This window comes from Anabrus simplex, chromosome 6 (genome assembly GCF_040414725.1).
Source record: "Anabrus simplex isolate iqAnaSimp1 chromosome 6, ASM4041472v1, whole genome shotgun sequence".
NCBI lineage: Eukaryota > Metazoa > Arthropoda > Insecta > Orthoptera > Tettigoniidae > Anabrus > Anabrus simplex.
This window is the reverse complement of record NC_090270.1, coordinates 7,280,015-7,301,692: the sequence shown is the minus strand read 5'-3', so window position 1 is coordinate 7,301,692 and position 21,678 is coordinate 7,280,015. Positions and strand designations below refer to the sequence as shown.

Genomic DNA, 21,678 nt, shown 5'->3' with positions numbered 1-21,678 from the left:
CGCCGCCCCAGCCGACCAGTATTGAGAGAAGAGGGTGATCCCGAGGAAGAAGAGGGACCCGTGTCAGAAGAAGAAGGAGATCCCGATGAAGAGGGACCCATTGCGGAAATTTTACATGACAAAGGGTCCGATTTTCTCACTTATATCTCCAGTGTAACTGAAGCGCCAGATCACCACCCTGACATAGCAGCGGCAGAGGAAGAAATCTATCAGGCTTATTCGGACGTTTTTGATTAAAAGCCTGGAGAAATTAAGAATTTTAAGCACCACTTCAACGTCAAGGATACTTCGCCTTATAAGCGCAAACCATATCCAGTGCCCGAGAAGTACATGGAAGAAACCAGGACACTGATTCGCCAGATGGAGGCTGATGGAATTATTTCCAAGTGCGTCACGCCTTATATTAATCCGCTCATCATAGTAAGGAAACCCGATGGTAAGCTTCGTTTGTGTTTGGACGCTCGTGCCTTAAATGACCGACTGATCCTTGAATATGACCACCCTCCTCCTCTTAAAGATGTCATTAAGCGATTTTATGGAAAGAAGTATTTTTCAGGCATGGATATGACATCATCGTACTTCCATATTGTACTGGATGAACATAGCCGGCGCTTCACTGGATTTATCTTCGACAATATTACCTATGTCTTCAACTGGCTGCCCTTTGGCATTAAGAACTCGGGAGCCATTCTAATAAGCGTATTGGAAAACCAGTTGTCTGATGAAGTGAAAGCCATCGCCACTATTTATGTCGACGATATCTTGATAGCATCTGATACATGGGAGCAGCATTTGGAAGATGTACACACTGTACTTAAGGAATTAAGGGTAAAGAACTTTAAAATTAATTTGAAGAAGAGTCAATTTTTCAAGACGGAAGTTCTTTTTCTTGGGCATGTGATTAGCGGAGAGGGCATCCGCCCAAACCCTGCCAAAATCCAATGTATTACAGATTTTCCTAGACCTTGCAGGATTAAGCAAGTGCGGCAATTCGTGGGACTTTGCCAATTCTTTTCGCAACATTGCCCTCAGTACACAGAAACTGTAGCGCCTCTCCAGGAATTACTGAAGAAAGACAATCGCTGGAAGTGGACTACTGAATGTGAGCAGTCTTTCATTGCTACTAAAAGGATGCTCAAAAATAATGTGCAGCTCTGCTATCCTAACTACGAATGGCCGTTCCATATTGAATGTGACGCCAGTAAGACAGGAATTGGAGCCGTTCTCTATCAAGTCGACCCTAATAGGCCCGATGTCAAGTTGTTCATTTCGTTTGGGAATCGTAAGCTTAGGGCTCATGAAAAGTCATACACCATTACGGAGCTAGAAGCCCTAGCGATTGTGTACTCACTTTTGTATTGGAAAAAAGTTGTCTTTGGATTTCCAATCACGGTTTACACTGACCACAAGGCTCTTACCTTCATTCTGTCTTCCGACCTTACGAGTGAACGAGTCACCAGATGGGCATTATTCATCCAACAATTCAATGTCTCTATTGTGCATCGATCTGGAAAGAACAACATATTAGCCGACGCTCTCAGTCGGAATCCTTCCGATGCAGCTGTAGCTTGTCCAATTTCAGTCATTAATAGTGACGAAGATGAATTTCTGAGAAAACTTCGATATCTAGCCCAAGCCCAGCGGAGAGACCACAGGCTAAGAGAGATAATTCGTTTCTATGAAGTTTCAATTCCACAACATGATCCAGACTATGCTCGGATCGAGCAGGCAGCTCAATCTTTTTCTTGGGACAATAACCTACTCTACAAGTACATTAATACAGCCAAGACTGCTAAAAGGATTTATGCCCCGGCTAAACTTCGGGAAGCCATCGTCTGGCATTGCCACATCATCACTGGACATGCTGGAGTAGACAAAGTGGCTAGTGTGATTAAGGAGAGGCTTATCTGGAAATACCTCCGTAATGACATCAGATTGACCATTAAAACCTGTGACTTGTGCCAACGGATTAAACCAAATAATTACCTCATGTGGGAGTATCCGAGGCCTATCATTCCGGAGAAGCCTCGGGAGGTGATGGCGCTCGATCTGTACGGCCCACTTCCAAAGGCGACCAGGGGTAACAAGCACGTCTTAGTTATTGTTGATGTATTTTCAAAATTCACCATGTTGTTACCTATCCAGAAAGCAAACACTGGAAATATTTTAAGGAGACTCCGCAGGAACGTCTTTCCTGAGATGGGGAAGCCTACATTTCTGCTAACTGACCATGGAAGCCAGTTCACGTCTGCAGATTTCCAGACGGCGATAGAAGAGTTGGAGATTCATCATATAATGAATTCTATTCGTCATCCCGAAGCCAACCCTGCTGAGCGATTAATGAGAGAAATTGCCAGATTCTGTCGAGTCTACTGCCAACAGGAACATTGGAGATGGATTGAAGTACTTCCAGTGATGCAGAAAATAGTCAATTCCACTGTCCATGAATCCACCGGGGATATTCCGATGTTGGTGCATCATGGGCATATTCCTCATCGCCCTTGGGATGCTATTCTTCCTGCTCCGCCTGATGCAGCCATCGGTCAAGAAGCAAGAATTGCTAAGGCACTGGGAAAATTGAGACACGCTGCAGATATCAGACAGCGGAGAAATAGGAACCGAAAATTCAGACCCCCTTGCAAGTGGGAGACAAGGTGTTGATTCGCAAACCTGCGACGTCTCGTCCAGAATTGAGGATCTATGCTAAATTTTGTCCCTTGTACTTTGGACCTTTCAAGATTTCTAGATCTTTGGACAAAGATCACAAGATTATACTCCGCACGGCCTTACTTCTAAATTGACGTTTCGCAAAACAAATGAGCATCGCCTTTCCTCTGTTGCCAGCGCGCTACGCCCGCGAGAACAGCTGATGCAATAGGACCGCGGTAAACAGCCATATACAGTAAAATGTAATACCCTACTCAGAAAAACTAATGAAAATAGATTGAAAACAAATTCACAAAAACTACACTTACTAACAACACCTGACACTAATAAGAGAATATATTATTAAGAATAAAAGAGAATGAGGGAATAACACTTCACTCACCGCCAATGGCTGGCACAGGAAGGAGGTTATGGCCTACAAAGGAAACACTCCACTGATCTCGAGTCACTGTAACCCTCCAACAACGAATCATTGTCACTATCACCAGCTCCCAAAGATATCATTAAACTTCCGATGGAGTTCACCATTACATCTTCATTTTCCCACGCCTCACGTACTAATATTTGTGTACTGCGCTCAAATTTCCTCCAGTCATCGGCACTGACATTTACCACAACTTCGGCTAACAGATTTTCCACCTCGTGTACAGTAAAACGCTTATTTTTAGTTGCAACATAACTCTTAATCTGAGCCCAAATCTTCTCTATTGCACTGACATGAAATGATCGCGAACCGTACCGAATACCATACACGCTGAGCGAGATAGGTTAACCACGTGGTGAATGTAAATAGTAGACTTGGCAACTAGGTTTCGAGATCGTGCTCTGCCGATATAAATCGATATAAATGGCAGCTTGGGATTGGTTGGATGTCTATGCTTCAGTGCACAACCACCAGACAGAGCCAAAATCAGCCTAAACGTCAATTTAGACGTAGAGCCGTGCAGAGTATAGATGGCAACCTTGAAGGCATTTACAATGCTTCTAATCTCAAAAAATACTTCGAATAAGGTTCATTAAAGAAAATCCTCATCGTATATTCTTTTCCCTGAGAGGGAGGGATATGTACCGTGTACAAGACTTCAAAAGGAGAGTTTAGTTGACCATGAACAAAGCAAGTTGCATACCGATTCTTGTTCAAACTTAAGTGAAAGACATGCATTCGAAGAAACTGGATTTGGGCAAATAGAAAAATCAGTTTCTATTTTAAACAATTTATAGAGAGATGCTTTCTCTGAGCCCTAAGATCAATGTATTGGTTGGCAAAAAATGAGATACCACACACTACATTATACGGAAAATTGCTCAAACACTGTGAGGCTATGGGTTGTACATATCTAGAGCGTCTTATTATTGGTGATAATGCTAATTATACTTCAGAAAGAATAATGCAGGAGTTACTTGATGTTATAGCTTCAGAAATTAGATGTGAAATATTAAAAAACATACATTCAGCAGATTATTTCATTGTTCTGTGTAATGAAACTACAGATATTTCCGTACTGAAGCAACTTAGTGTGTACATAAAATATGTCAACCAACTTGGAAAAGAGGTTAATGTTAGTTTTGTGTCAACCTGCAACATCATTGATGGTAAAGCTGAGACCATAACAAATTAACTGAAATCCTTGAAAATTTAGGGTTAAAAACTTGTAATTTGGTAGGTCTAGGATCTGATGGGGCAGCTGTCATGATTGGTAAGCAAAAGGGAGTAGCAACACTGCTAAGAGAGAAAACAAATGGACTCATGGTAAACTGTCACTGCATTAACCACAGATTGGCACTTGCTAGTGCCCACGCAGCAGCTGATGTGCCTTATTTAGTGAAGTTTAATGACATTTTAAACAACTCTTTTTCTTTTTTCAAAATTACTCAGTCAGGATGGCTGGTTTAACTAAAATCCAGAATATTATGGACAGCGCTCAAATTAAACTAAAATTGGCCAGTGATACTAAATGGTTGTCTCATGACTCTGCTGTACAGTCTCTAAGAAGATCTATGGTGAGTGTTGTTGCTGCACTTGAAAGAGAGGCCACTGAAAGGAATGATATTACAGCTGTAGCTGTAGGCTTAAGCAAGTACATGAAGACATACAATTTCTTAGCTGCAATTATAATGCTTTCAGATATCTTACCTCTTCTGTGCACATTGTCTAGAGTTGGCAAACGCAAGATATTGACTTGACAGAAATTGAGCCAATCTTAAAAGCCACAAAACTCAGCGTCTGACAATTGAAAGACACTCCAGGAAATCATTTTCATAGTCTGAGTCATCATCTTGCTGGTGAATGGTCAGATTTCCACATCAGTTATTCAGATGTCGATGTTGTGACCTTCAAGACAACAATTTATAAAAAGTACATAGATACTGTTATCCAACATCTAGAACACAGATTTCCAGATATGCCCATCTTTTCCTTCTTTTCAAGAGTGTTTAATGCAAAAAGTCAAGATCAGAATGAAGCTTCTGAGTTGCTTCTTGATTTCCACTCTAAAATGGGAAGTCCTCCAGTCATAAATTACAATAGCGCTAAACTGGAATGGTCTGTTGCATCAAAAATGTTCCAAGGAGAGTCCTACATTGGATTAAGACCTAAACAAATAATGATGAAGTTTGCAACAACATGCAAGCTTAAGAAATCTTTTCCAAATTTAGCAAGACTAGCTGCTATTGGACTGTCCATACCAGTGAGCACACCTGAATGTGAAAGGGGATTTTCGGCTTTGAAGAGAGTTAAAACCTCTTTGAGGAATTATATGAAGCAGAGCACACTCAACAATTTGATGCTGATTTCACTAGAGGGACCAGACTCAACAGAATTCAATTATGTAAGGGCTGCAGAGAACTGGGCCTCAAAGAAGAAAAGAAGAATCAACATATAAAATGTCATGCTAAAAGTAAATTTCAATTTTTTAATGGTAGAAAAAGATATATCTGATTTTGTCTTGTTGGTGATAACAGTGAAATCAATTTTTCAGTTTATGTTTACCTCTCTGATATTATTGTTAATCCAAGCATGTGCCCCATCTATATCAACCAAAGGGGAATAAACAATTTATTTATTGAAATTTTATCACCCATTTTTGAAGTAGTATTCCCCCCACCCAGCTACTTATTCCTGCCACCCGGCTGACAAAAATTTCTGGGGAGAACACTGGATCCAGTACATCCTCCCATTTGTATCCTCTCTCCTCCACATCTGATCTTACAGTCTCTATCCAATGTTTTCTTGGTCTTCCCTGTGGTCTTCTTCCTACGAGATTAAGGTCGAAATATTTTCTGGCAGGTCTTTCCCTGTTCATTCTCATTATGTGGCCATACCACTGAAGTCTGCGTTTCTTTATGACACTGATAATAGGAACCTCAATACCAGCTACTTTCCTATTCACTTCATTTCTGATCTTGTCCTTTCTGGTTGTTTGGTTCATGGTTCTAATGAATCTCATTTCAGTTGCTTGGATTCTACCGAAGTCTTTGTTTAGGAGGGTACATGTATCTAAACCGTACATGAGGATTGGTACGAAGTAAGTGTGGTACATGATTGTTTTCGCTTTCTGTGGTATTTTGCAGTCCCAGAGGAGATTTCTGACTTGACTGTAGAAATTCGATGCTTTCTGTGTCCTGCAGAGTATTTCCAGCCTAACAGTGTTGTCTTTCGATACTGTGTTTCCGAGGTACTTGAAGTGGGAGGCTGATTCGATTTTTGCTCCTTCAAGAAATATATTTGAGCTTGTTCCTGCCCTGTTGATGGTCATTTCCACTGTCTTTGTTTTGCTCATCTTCAGTCCAAAATTTTTGAATGTGTTGTTCCATTCGTTAAGTTTCTTCTGAACTTCAGCCTCTGCTCCCTCCATAAAAGCACATCATCAGCAAATACCAGAGCGTTTGGTTCACTGTCCATTTTCTTGATAGGTTTGATGACCTTGTCCATTACTATTACGAACAGGAGTGGTGACAGAGCACTTCCTTGTTGGACACCTCTCTTTGTTTCAAACCATTTTGATCGTCCGTTGCCTATCTGGACACAGCTGTAGCACTTCTGGTATAGCATCTTGACTTTGTCAATTAAGTACTTTGGCACCTTTCGGTCTTCCAGACATTCCCATATCTTGTTTCGAGGAACACTATCATATGATTTTTCAATGTCCACAAATGCAATCACAAGATTTCTTCCGTATTCCCAGTACTTTTCTGTCAGCATCTTTACTATAAAGATAAGATCCACAGTATTTCGACCTTTCCCGAACCCGTGTTGTTCTTCCTCAAGCAAAGGTTCCACTATCTTCCTAAGTCTTGTTTCTATGATCTTTTCCAGCAGCTTCAGTGAGTGTGACAACAATGTGATGTATCTGTAATTTCCACATTTCCGTCGGCTGTCCTTTTTGAACTCCAATCTTCTGGAATTTTGTTACTTTCCCAAATCACCGATAACACTCTATATAGCCAATTCAAGCCTGGTATTCCAGCTGCCTTTATCATGTCTGAGCTGGATCATCAAAGCCTGGGGACTTCCCATTTCGCATGCTCTTTAGTGCTGTTTCTACCTCAAGCCATGTTAATGGGTATTTGTTGCTTTTGGCTTCATCTACACTACAATTATTGGTGGTGGTGTTGTCCCCATCTCCATTTAACAGCATGTTGAAGTACTTCTTCATTTCATCCCTGATCCCTTCCTCTGTTTGTATTAAGCTACCATCATCTGTTTCCAGTGCAAGGATGTTTATATTTTCATTTCTTTTACTGTTTACTATTTTGTACAGTAGTTTCCTACTTCCTTGACAGTATTCCTCTATCTTTGTAGTAAAGTCATCCCAGCACTTTTCCTTTTCTTCCTGGATCAGTCTTTTTACAGCCAGTTTCTTTTTCCGGTATTCCTGTGCTGGATGTTAAATTTCTAATTCATTTCGTCTATCATCCGTTTTCTGTTTTTCGAGGTCTAATTTTCTTTTGAGTATATTTCTATCTTTTACTGCTGTCTTCACTCGGTCATTCTACCAAGGTGTTTCCTTCTCTTTTGGTGTGGCACTTGTTTTTCCACAAATTTCCGTGGCTTCTTTTACAAGGGTTTCTTTGAATAAGGACCATTCTTCTTCTACTCCCCCTTTCTCAGTTTTGGGTAATTTAGCTGTTATCCTTGCTTCATAGTTTCCTTTCTTCTCCATGTCCTTCAACAGCCATGTCTTAATTTTTGGCATTTTCTTTTGTTCAATTTTGGGCACATGAACATCTTTCAGGTAAGCGATTAATAGCCGATGGTCGCTATCTAGGCACTCGCTGGGTATGACTTTAACATCTGTAACATACTGACCCGCTTTTCTATCAGTGATGATGAAGTCGATCATAGTCTTGAGCTTTCCATCCCAGCTGTATCTTGTTATTTTATGGCTATCCCTCTTCTGATACCATGTGTTCTGGATGATTAAGTTGTTTCGCACACAGAAATCAATCAGGTTCTCTCCTTCAGAGTTTCTGTTACCATAGCCATGGGGGCCAACGATGTTTTCACAGTCTAGTCTTTCTTTACCAACTTGGGCATTCAGATCATCCATAATGATTGCGTTCTCCTCTGTTATTTGTTCCTCAAGTTTGATAAGGAATTGCTCTTTCTCTTCTGTGGTACATCCTGTCTGCGGTGCATATACTTGTAGGAGAGTTTGATGTGCATTACCAAGACTTAGTCTGATCTGGATGATCCTATCACTCACATATTTGACATCTGTCTGTGTATACATAATAAAGTTTTATTATGAATCCACCTGTTCAATACATTATAATGTTGTTACATTAAAATAACTTCATTAGTTAAAAAGTTACATATGGGACATGTTTCGCTCTCTTATAGAGCATCATCAGCCAAATCCGAATCTCAAACAATTGTTATTTACGTAACAAAGACTTAAGAACCATTAGAACACTTTTGACAAACTTAAAACTTATTCTATTCAAAAATCATAAAATATAAAATCCTTGTATACATGGCTCAATTACATGTGCTTAATAGGAACATACATTAAAATTATGGAAAAGAGAGTACTAAAATATAAAATAAATAATATATATATCATGTCCAAAATCCTAGAAAGAAGTGAAGATCAATCTTAGGAGCCAATTTGTGGATCTTCTTAGTAATGAGATCTGGTAAAAAAGTTATTTATCCCTTGTGGATAAGAGTCTATAAAGATTCAAAATTTATCGTAAAATTTGATGATTGAACTTATAACAGGATAAATGTTGGTCTTCAAGAAATTTAAATGCCTGTCATGTGACCTCGGCGAATGCTGTTGGAAAGATATGTTCTTATAGTTGTCAATGACCGTTCGTTGAACTAATGGATTTTATAAAGATGATTGAAAGGGACGTAAATCAACGTTTGTATGACAACACCAAACCGACAAACAGCAATTGGAGGGGTAAGTGAAGTTTCTAGAAACACACTCTTAACTAGCAACACAAATTCCGATTACTTACAAGATTCCTTTTCTTGTTACAGACATTCAACAAGATAAACCAAGCAGCAGCTTTCAATACAAACGTTGATTTACGTCCCTTTCAATCATCTTTATAAAATCCATTAGTTCAACGAACGGTCATTGACAACTATAAGAACATATCTTTCCAACAGCATTCGCCGAGGTCACATGACAGGCATTTAAATTTCTTGAAGACCAACATTTATCCTGTTATAAGTTCAATCATCAAATTTTACGATAAATTTTGAATCTTTATAGACTCTTATCCACAAGGGATAAATAACTTTTTTACCAGATCTCATTACTAAGAAGATCCACAAATTGGCTCCTAAGATTGATCTTCACTTCTTTCTAGGATTTTGGACATGATATATATATTATTTATTTTATATTTTAGTACTCTCTTTTCCATAATTTTAATGTATGTTCCTATTAAGCACATGTAATTGAGCCATGTATACAAGGATTTTATATTTTATGATTTTTGAATAGAATAAGTTTTAAGTTTGTCAAAAGTGTTCTAATGGTTCTTAAGTCTTTGTTACGTAAATAACAACTGTTTGAGATTCGGATTTGGCTGATGATGCTCTATAAGAGAGCGAAACATGTCCCATATGTAACTTTTTAACTAATGAAGTTATTTTAATGTAACAACATTATAATGTATTGAACAGGTGGATTCATAATAAAACTTTATTATGTATACTAACAGATTTCAATACGGATTAAAACATGAGATTAGTCACTTGCAATCTGTCTGTGTGTCTATATTTTTATGAAGGAGGAAGCCAACTCCATTTTTGGATTCATCATTGTTCCCACTTCAGTTCAGCACATATCCATTTCTCAAGGGCTTCTTCCCATATCCTTTCCATTTTGTCTCACTCAACCCCAATACCTTGAGCTTACGCCTCTCCATAAGGTCCACAAGTTCTTCACATTAACGTTTTAAAATTATATTGCCTTCTGGAGTAAAAACCTTCTCTTTAGTTTACTTTCATCCTGGTATTGCACGATAATTTGGTTGCGAGTTTATCCTTGCATTTCATATGAGAATATTTGAAGGAAGTCATGCAGAAACAATTCTCTACTCAATTCTAACCCGATACCTCACTCTGTTTTAAGTAATTAATTAATTGCTTACACAAAAAGAATTAAGATTTTATTTCAATTTCAAATAATTATTTATTTAATTCTTGGGGACATTAGTGTACGTATATTAATTCAACTTGGTTGACCATTTCCATTTTTTTAATTATTTTGAAAGAGTACTGAATACTTGATTAATAATTCATTTTAATTCAATTTCAATTAATTAAAGATTAATATTTTGAAATTACTGTCTATTTTATTTCAGTTAGTTTTTCTTAATTATTTAACTAATCCGCCTGACCTCTGAGCCCAGTTTGTTTTTAACTCTTTCACGCTTCTCCCTCGGGACTGATTTTGTAAGTACTGTACCTTTCATTCTCTAATTGTGATTTGATTCTGCGAAAGTCCCATGTCGTGCAATAATTATCGCTGAGGAATACCTTGGAGATACGCAATAACCAGTGTTGCAATAGAGCTTGTCATTCTGGAATGGTCTCCTCAGTCAAAACCAGCAACACTGATGCACTGGGAAAGACAATGTAAATTAGAAATGTCTATGATGATTGCCAAGTTATCTGTATGTATCATTTCAAATACACCTGCCTTTAAAAAAAAAATGAAAATTAAGGACTTTTCTGCACTTATGGAAGGAGTCCTGGAATTGCATGCAGTTCCACCTATCATTTCAGTTTGAGAAATAGAAAAGAGCCTGCTCGATCTAGGTCATGTGAGTAGGCAGTCATCTTTGTGTTCGGCAAAAATTCACAAATCAACAGTGATGCGAGAGCTGCGTGTTCTCGTGGTGTGGAGACTCCTGGAGTATAACTGGTCTATTTCTCCTGGCATTATTACTGAAAAGTCTCAATATCAGCAATTCACCATCTGACCTACGACAGATTCACAACTAAGTACTTTTTATTTTCCACCTTATCGATACATTAGTTGCTTAAGGCAACTTATTGGTTAAAAGTGGTACATGTTTCGTATATTATTAACATCTTCAACCACATAACACTGTTTAGATGAAAAATTCATATATTGACAAAGTATCAATGCTTTGAGAGAAAGTGTCTTTAAAAATAGCATAAGAAGATTAATAATGAAAACTGTATGGAACAGCATGTCTGTCGAAAACCACCATTGTGAAAAGGTGCACCAAGTTGTTGTCATTTAATCTTCTTATGCTATTTTTAAGGACACTTTCTCTCAAAGCACTGATACTTTGTCATATGAATTTTTCATCTAAACAGTGTTATGTGGCTGAAGATGTTAATAATATACGAAACATGAACCACTTTTAACCAATAAGTTGTCTTAAGAAAGTAATGTATCGACAAGGTGGAAAAAAACAACTTACTTGTGAATCTGTTAAAGTGCGATATGGACCATGAAGTTGATTTTATGTAAGTGACCTACGACAGTCACAACACTTTCACATTTTACCTAACCTGGCCCGAGTTCTTCAGTCTCAGTCAGTTTTTCCACGCTATAAATTTTTCTTGAGTTTGAAGCAGAAGCAAATGTTGATATGCTGCTATAATGCATACTCTGCACACTTGCAAACCAACAGCTGCTCAGCAAGAACCAATTGCTAAGACTTTGCTATTACGTGGTATTTTCAAAATAACATCCAACTGGGTATGTGATCTTGATCCGTGTTAATACAATTCTCTAACAATGGGCTTGTGACATACAGTCATAAAATAACAGGGAATCAGTCCAGAATTATACTGTTTATTGTAATTTACACTTACAGTACCAATTGTGGTGACAGGCATCTTTGGCATCATTGTGGAACATTGGGAAAAATTAACAAACTTACAGATTCAGAATGAAGAAAATGTAGTATTAGACACATAACAAGCTCATATATTATAAAAAGCAATATCTTTCTGCATTCCCTCCAGCAGTTATTTGTGCTAATACGTTACTATTGTGCATAGTACAGCCTCAGCACTAGCAATCCAGTTTGAATGTATTTGTACACAGGACTATAGTACTGACAATTTTGTTGACCATAAAGAGCTGTGTTCGATTTAATGATTTTTTGCTTATGTCGCCTTTGGGTTCTGCTGCAACCCCCTCCAGCACAACAACAAACTAATCACCCACCTTCAACAGTTCTTTGTGAAATAACTTTCCAGCACAGGTGACGAACATTTACAATTACTAATGGAAATACAGTTTTGAAATAACAAGTGTTACAAAAAGGAATCAAAACTCACATAAGCCATAATGCACCTTACAATACTGGCTGATATTTCTCAATTTCAAAGAAACAATTCTTCTTAATTGTAGGGTTACAGATCTTGAATCAGTTCGTTAGTTGATCAGTTGAAGTATTTCAACAGATGAAAACTTACCACTAATTGCCTACAGATGAGAGACGTGAAAATATTGCAACTGCAATAAATGTGATGAAAATAAAAATATGCCTTTTATGCATTTTTCCACTTTTCTTTACATCTCATCATAAAAAGCCAGTTCCATTATTATGAATTAATCTTATAAATTGAACCAAACCTCATGGCCTACCAAGTGACTGCTGCTCAGTCCGAAGACCTGCAGATCACGAGGTGTTGTGCAGTGAGCACGATGAATCCTCTTGGCTTTCTAGACCATGGCACCTTTATCTTACCGTTACATAGCTCCTCAATTTTAATTACGGAGGCTGAGTGGACAATAAACCAGCCTTCAGATCCAAGTCCCTGAACCTGGGGCATCTGGGTAGGAGGCAGGCATGGGGCCAGTGTGATTTAATGCTGTAATTGGATAAATGGTATTTTCAGCTAAATATGAGTGATTTTGCAGAATGCAAAATTTTCTTTATTTAAATTTGAAAAAAAAAAAAGTGTTGAGTGTTTGCTTCAAACATATGACATGGCTGGAAAACCTCACAATTAGGTCAGCTGATATGTTGTGAACTGCACATTTGCTCTTGTCTTCTACAGAGTGCTACAGACCAATCTGACACACTCTGATATATAGGCCTTTTCCTGGAAGGGGTGCAGGGAGGCACGAATATGAAGGCAAGCACTGTCTGGAATTTGTTGATTTTTAAATTACAATAATTGCTGGTTATTGTTAAATTTAAACATGGACGTTCATTTGGTGTTATACTGGAAAGCAAAATGGGTTGTCCTCAACATATAACTGCACATGTGTGTGCATGTGCATATAAAGAACATTAATTTTATGTGAGTGATAGCAACATTTTTGATAACTTTATTGGAACTGTTACAGGTCTAGTTATTTAATTAAAAATCATCATTCTGATTAGGTTATGAATGTCCACTTCAGGCCTGATATTTTAATTTTTGTTATCCTTCTCAAACAGGCATAATAAAATAACAAAACAGATTATAGCTAACAAATGCTATTTTTATAAATAATTAATGCTATAAAGTACTATCTTGAATATCAGTTTGCTATAAACAGAAAAATTTAATGCTATAATTTCACACCTCTACCACCAGTAATTGGGGGAAATTCTGGGACTTGGGCACAAACCGAGTAATGTACTGAAGGCAAGTATCTTGTACTATTAAGTGTGGAACCTGCTATGAACTAAACTATAAAATGCAATTTGACTGTTATATTCCATCAGATAGAAATACTAATATGCCCAGAATAAAATAATAGGATGTAAACATACTATGGGGGTCATGGCAACCCTGTTATATGTTCCGAATATGTGCGAGCATAGCATCACCAACTCGTGGTGTTCACTGGTGGCTCCAAGGCTGTGGGCATGCATGAAAATTGCAGTTCTCCATGACAGAAATTAGTGTCGGTGTCATTGTACTTGCTGACTGACTGAAAGGGGCTTATAGGTATTGATAATGTTCTGAGCCGTGCAGATATAGAAGATTTCTGTGTACAACAAAACAATTTCTACTTGCTTATCTTTTGATTGCCCTGTACTCAGACCCAATTCCAGTGGCTGTCAAACAGACAAGAGTGGATTTACACTGTTGATGCTGTAGTGGCTACGGCTTGTGAAATGAGTCTCCTATGTAGATACTATACAAATTTTTTTGAATTAAGTAAACCCAGAAAGAATCATTTCTCCTTCACTACAAGTTCTACATACAATCGACATGTAATGACCAAACAGAAGCTCATGATACATTCTCTTTTTCCTTTGTGCCAGTGATCAATATTCAACAAATAAAAAATGAACAAGGTATCTTCCTATATATACAAACCCAAGTGAAAAACATGAAAGAAAATCTTTTGTACTGGAGGGAATTGGGTCTATCTCAAACTGACACCAACCGCTACCAACTCAAATAAAAAAAATATTTAAATAAACAACATTTTTACAATCTTCATAATTAATAAATTTAAAATGGCATTTCTTTTGATATATAATATCAATATTTTACAATATACAATCATAATACTGTGTATATATTTTACCACTGGAAGAAAACAAGTATTCGGAACATGCAGGTAGTGAAGTTCTGATTTAATCATATTGGGCACCAGGTTAGCTGCCGTGGTCAACAAGACTTCTACCAGCACACTAAGTAGTTCATTGGCATCTCCCAGTACCAGTAGAAATTAATCTTATTTTTCTTATCAGCGAATGACAGCTTAAATGACTGAACCATATGCCCACATAAGCCATATTCCCCAGCATGGAGTTTGAAATGGAATATTTCATTATGACAAGATAACGAATCTGTTATGAAAGAAATGTATTTGGAAGGGACAGTTGCAGGGTAGACTAGAATCTATACAAAACCCATAGCACAGAACGGTGACTGGTCCACAGAACAGGGTCCACAGAACATGTGAAAAATATTTTGTTTTGCAGCCACCCACAGCCCTCGAACAAAGAATAGAAATAGAAATATATTTATTTACAGTTAATTACAAGCCAGAGGTCCCTTTGACTATAACTAACTGCCACTTTAACTTAAATGTATCAATTAAAATACAAAATCTTTAAAAAAAATACATAAAAAAGTGTAAGATACATTTTCCTACTGAGAATAAAAAAAGACCAAAAACTAAACATCTAGGAGAATACAATATTACTTTTACCATTTCATAAACATAGACTATACTAACAAGGAAGAAAAGACATAAGAGAAACCTAAGAATTTTAATGCCAAGGATGAATTAAGAATAAAACTGAGCATCTGAAATGTATCTAGGAGATTATGATATTTCATATTTTGTACTATTTAATTAATTTGGTGTCTGGCTCCATGGCTAACTGGTTAGCGTGTTGCCCTTTGGTCACAGGGGTCCTGGGTTCAATTCCCGGCAAGGTCGGGAATTTTAACCATAATTGGTTAATTTCGCTGGTATGGGGGCTGGGTGTATGTGTCATTCATCCTTGTCACGACACGCAGGTCGCCTATGGGCGTCAAATCAAACAGACCTGCATCTGGCGAGCCAAACATGTCCTCAGACACTCCTGGCACTTAAAAGCCAGACGCCATTTCATTTCATTAATTTGGTAAAAATTCACTTACATGGCTTAACTCTCTTGGTGCCAGGCGGTAGTGCGAGCATCCGCCCTTTAAATTGCCAGAGCCGATCTGGTCGGCCGTTAACAATCCAGTCGGAAGTTGCCAGAGCCGATTACATCGGCCGGCTTAAAATTCTGTGATATACGTAATTTTGAGGCAACCTATAGTGAAGTGCATACTTTTGTTACAACCTATAGTAAAGGGGCTACAAGTTATTGTGTGCCTGGCCTTGCTTTGGCAGTTCTAAGAGGGTCTTATACCTTTCACAAGAGTCGTTTCCTGTGTTTACAAATACCGCTAACCGGTCAGTAAGAGATTGCTCCTTGCAGTGAGTGGATTTGTGACAGGAAAATGACATGTTATTCACGTGATAATTTTTCAGCAGGTATTGATGACAATAAATTAATGCAGTGTTTAGAACAGTGCGAAGTTAACGCTGATGATTTATCGGATAGCAATAGGGAATTTAGTTCAGAGAGTAGCGACGAAATTATACCGGACACGTCCGCGGAATCATCGCAGCTATAGAAGAGACGTTTAATTGTGTCTAACAGCACAAAAGCTACTCTGAATATGATGGTAGATGAAACTAGTGATAACGAATATGATGATGATTATGATGTCTGTGGAGAACATTTTGTGGAAATTTGTCCCAATGAACCCGACAACATTCCTCAACCTCCCGTCTCCTTCAAGGAAGTTCTTGGACCTAAACATGCCCTACCGTCTGATTCTCCGCCCATATCACACTTCAATTTACTTTTCACTTACTCTCTGCTAAACCTTATAGTCACATATAGTCCTCTATCATTACCTAAATGCCGGTCTCCGCGGGCCAAGTGTAGCGTGCCTGCCTCTCTCCCGGAGGTCATGGGTTCGATTCCCGCCCAGGTCAAGAATTTTCGCCTGGTCCTGAGGGTTGGTTCGAGGTTCGCTCAATCTAAGTGACCCTAAGTGATTGCAATTGAGGAGATATCTGAGTGTGAGAGGACCCCGGTCTGGAAAACCAAGAATAATTACCGAGAGGATCTGTCTCACTGACCATGATTCACCTCGTAAACTGCAGGTACCGAACTGAGCAGCGGTCGCTTAGTAGGTCAAAGTAAATCACGGATTTAGTGCCATTTATTTCTTAATTTCGTAAATTCTGTTGTATTGTAAAATTATTTTTCTAATGTATACTACAACCGAAAACGAGAAACTTTTTTTTCTGAAAACAAAAACTATAATATCAACTACTATTTTGTACTTATTTAATAATTCAGAATTATTTTAATACTGTGTTGTCCGCACGTAGAAAATTTGTTGTCAGAATTTGACAAACATCGATACATACACGCGAATTTTATCGGTGAGTAAAATTGTCTTGTTTTTACTAGTGACATATGTTTGAATTTTTATTTTTTACGTTTTTATTTTTCTCGTTCAAATTAGTTATTCTATAGAATTGTATTTAGAAATACATTATACACAATTACGTATAATCTTTTGTATCGTAAATTATTTTTTCAAAGTAGATATTGAGAGAGAAAGTGCGAAAATATTTTTCTCTTTCTAAAAATAAACGTTATCGACAACTATAAATCAACAATAAAACGTCTTTGACTCTTTATATCACTCCAGACCAGTTTCTTATTCTACGTAGTCGGTATGTAGAAAATTTCATGCCGGTATTTGCTATACATCGGTAGATATACGCGAATTTTAAAATACATGTATTTCCACTGAAAACGGCCTGGCACTTTACAGTAGTAGAGTGGAGGCGGAGCTCTGGCCTCTTCCAGCTGATGGGGAGCGGCCGACCAGATCGGCTCTTGGCTCCAAAAGGGTTAATAAGTGGAAAGGTCATTGTATAATTGAGAGGCAGTGACAATGAACAACTTACTGCACTTTACCATACGATGCTGTGGAACCTGAAGGATGTTAGCTGTAAACCTCTTGTCCCAATCATGCACTTGACTCATCTGGAGAGATATCTGGAGAGTGTACCCTAATAAACTGTCCATTCTCTAGGAACGCTTTAGTACCTGTTATGTTCTTCCTCGAGTGTCACTGTGCCGACCAGCTTGTTGTGGATTATTGTCTAGAATAGCGAGATGGTCTACGTAAGCCCATACATAGATTGTGTATTACACAAATATTTGTTAACTGGCAAGTCTTTAAAGAAGCACTTTCTTTTTTGTCTTGAAAGTTTATTGTTTTGTCTGTTATTCTGTTTTTGTATTTTGTTTGAGTGTACTATCTTCGAAGTATGTTAGTTGTTTATGGAGAGAGGAAAGGGCAAATAACGGGTGGAAGGCTGATGTTTTACAGTGAAATTGGTTCATATTACATTACATCTGTTCTCTGCTACAAGAGATTGAAACAATTTCAGAATAACAAACCAACCGTCACATGCCACTTTCAAGTTTCCTCAGTATTGTAGATAGACTATTCGGTGGTTGTATACATTATAGATGCCCTACATGCCAGCTTCTGACTGCTTCATCAGGAGCTAAAGGCAGCTGTAAATCTTAATACTGTCCACGAACCATTATCATTCTAAGATGAAAGTTTTGTTGAGATTCTCTGCAACTGTCCCTTGTCAGTTATGTGGACACATTCACTGTTAGATGCCCATGAGCAAAGTTTAATCAATACTCATAAGCTACGACGTTAGTGATGATTTCGTGAATTTAGCTTCCTACATTCTATATAACGACCTAGTTTTGGATGGAATGATATTACCTATGGTATATTTCATTTCCTACTTCACTGGAAGGTCTGCTACGATGGAGTTGCCTGTGTTGTTGACTGCTGAGAACTGTGTGACGAGGAGCGTGAGTGCTTGCCACCTGTAGGAACCACCTGAGTCTGCACTTGAGGTTGCGGAGGAGATCTAGTTCCTGGGGGTGGAGTCAAACCTTGCTGTAGCTGCATGTGGTAACGATAGATGTTCTCCGTGCTCTCCACAACACCTGTACAATAGTAAACAGCAGTTTCATTTGCTTATTTCCAAAAAACAAAATATTAGTAGTAGCTGTAACATAATTTCACGCTATACCATCTTCTTTCTCAATCTCTCCTCATTTCACGCTGATTGCTGATAGTTTTACCTAGAGAAAACAACGTGCCAACAAAGTGCCAGATTTATAAATTGGTCTGTAGGACCCTGATCTGACTCAGAATGCCAATTTTTTTCTATAAAGCAATAATGTTGTAACGTCAATATTTTCAATTTTTGGATGAAAAATAGGTACTATTCTTTATAAACTAATAATAATTATTGTTATGATATTACAGTATTTCTCCGAAACCAAGATGGCCCTGAATGCAAGATGACCACCACCTTTTCCTTCAAAAAAATGTAATCAGGCTTATCAAAAAATTTTTATCAGGCTTAAAAGTGCTGTGTGAAATCATAGGAAAGCCTTTCTTGTACAGTACCCATTTTTAGACTACAGTATCTCTGTCTTACACCAACGCCAAACACTGGCTTTACTTACGCCATATTTTCTTGCGACTGCACAATTATTCTTTCCTTTCGTGAGTTTAATAACCATTAGCTTAAATTGGCAACATAATATTCCAGAAAACTCACTGAAAATTTGCCAACAATACCTGTTCTACATGTCTCTACAATACGACAAACCATCAGGAAAATATTCCTGCTCTTTACAAAACTGTTATTTTTGCTAAGCAGCATGTACAAACCAGCTGCTGCTGGACGCACGTCTCACTTGCCGGCTTCAGCCGACTTCAGCGGTTAGCATTGTATAATGAAGACGCGAGTTTCGAAGGTCAACGAGTTTATTGAGGCGTGGTATGGCCGTTCAACCCTGCATTTTTCGTGCACGTACCTCATAAGTTCATCTTCGACTTCTTTAAAGTGTCTTTGCTGCGGAACACTGAATGCCTTTTTTGTACAGTGCACATATTTTAATCTATCTTTGTCTTCATACTAACGCGGAACATTGGCTTTAGTTATGCTGTATTTTCTTGCAGCTGCGCATGTAATTACCATTAACTTAAAATTGCCATCATAATATTGACAAGAACCCATTGAAAATTTGCCAACAATAATAGTTCCACGTGTCTCTACAATACAATGATCCATCACAAAAATATTCCTGCTGCCTATAAAACCGTTAATTTTACTAAGCGACAGGTACAGTAGATGCATTATAATTCGGCCACTGAGTAGCCATGGCCTTTCTAAGAATTCAAAGGCTCGCATGTTTTGATGCCCTTCTGCGGATTTGAGAAATGTTTTTGTAGAGGCTAATAGAATGTCATTCTCTCGTAACTATTTACCGAGAACCAGTGATGTAACACAGAGGCACTGTACATCCGGTTGCTGCAGCCAACAATGTATAATAAAGACAAGGACGTTGATGGTCAACAAATATTGCGAGCGTGAGTGAGGGGAGAAGGGAAGCAGCGTCGTTACCGTGGTAGCTGCCAGTGGTGTTCATTACTGTTAGGTCGTGAAGGCAAGACAACCCTTGATTTTTCACTAGAGATTCTGAGAAAAACTTGTCTTGGATTCGGAGAAATACGGTAATTTTATTTATGTTTTCATATATTTTAAAACTATAATTTAGAACACTATTAAATTGAATTATTTTGTACCAGTTCCTTCAAACTTCCAAATGTATGCTGTTTAAAAATTAGCCTCATCATTTCTATTTTATAATAATTTTGATATTGTCTACATATAAATCAAAAAGTATTTGTGTGTATAAATAAATAAATAAATAAATAAATAAATAAATAAATAAATAAATAAATAAATAAATAAATAAATAAATAAATAAATAAATAAATAAATAAATAAATAAATCAAATCAGTCACTACTGATCTGCATTTAGGGCAGTCGCCCAGATGGCAGATTCCCTGTCTGTTGTTTTTCTAGCCTTTTCTTAAATGACTGCACGGAAAATTAGAACTTTATTGAACATCTCGTGTGGTAAATTACTCCAATACCTAACTCCCCTTCCAGTAAGTGAATATTTGCCCCCGTTTGTCCTCTTGAATTCCAAGTTTATCTTCATTTTGTGAGCTTTCCTACTTTCAAAAACACCACTAAACTTATTCGTCTATTAATGTCTTTCCACACCATCTCTCCGCTGACAGCTCAGAACATACCACTTACTGCATGAAATCAGCTTCATTTCCCGTATCAAATCTAATTTACATTAAATCAATAAGAGTAACCTTCCACCTGTTTGATACAAAATATTAGCTTTAAGCAAATGAATTATTTAAATAATAATGCTATTTGCTTTACGTCCCACTAACTACCTTTTATGGTTTTCGGAGACGCCAAGGTGCCAGAATAGAGTCCCGCAGGAGTTCTTTTACGTGCCAGCAAATCTACCAACATGAGGCTGATGTATTTGAACACCTTCAAATACCACCGGACTGAGCCAGGATCGAACCTGCCACATTGGGATCAGAAGGCCAGCGCCTCAACCAACTGAGCCACTCAGCCCGGCAAATTAATTATTTGAAGAACATGTTTCATTCCTTAGGAACATCTTCAGCTACAAAACACTGCTTAGGTGAAATTACACAGAATTTTCTTTTGCCCAAAAAACTATCTTAAAATGGTACCTTGGGGCTGATGACCTAGCTGTTAGGCCCCTTTAAACAACAAACATCATCATCATCATCAAAATGCTACCTTACCTTCTGCCACCATGTTCCGAATTTACATATCTGGAATTCTATCTTCATGACCCTTTCATGGCCCGGATTTCAGTATTTGCTTACCGCCAACGATGTACGCTATCCCATCATCATCATCTACTTCTTTCTGGAGTCCGGCTCCATGGCTGGCCTTTGGTCACAGGGGTCCCGGCAGGGTCAGGAATTTTAACCTTAAATGGTTAATTTCGCTGGCACGGGGGCTGGGTGTATGTGTCATCTTCATCATCATTTCATCCTCATCATGACGCGCAGGCTGCCTACGGGCGTCAAA

General features: G+C 38.0%; 1 protein-coding gene across 2 annotated transcripts in view; it reads right to left on the bottom strand.

The window, feature by feature from the left end:
• Positions 1–4,911: 4,911 nt before the first annotated feature.
• Positions 4,912–21,678, bottom strand: part of LOC136876041 (pyridoxal-dependent decarboxylase domain-containing protein 1) — a 236,988-nt gene continuing 220,221 nt past the window's right edge. The window contains exons 16-17 of one of the 2 annotated variants that reach the window (XM_068228198.1): positions 18,443–18,672; positions 4,912–4,999 (exon numbers count right to left, since the gene is read on the bottom strand). In XM_068228198.1, coding sequence (XP_068084299.1) covers positions 18,482–18,672 — 191 coding nt within the window. In that variant the 3' untranslated portion in view covers positions 4,912–4,999; positions 18,443–18,481. Of the gene's footprint in view, positions 5,000–16,588; positions 18,673–21,678 lie in introns of those variants that run through there. The other variant, XM_067149657.2, reaches the window with a different exon arrangement.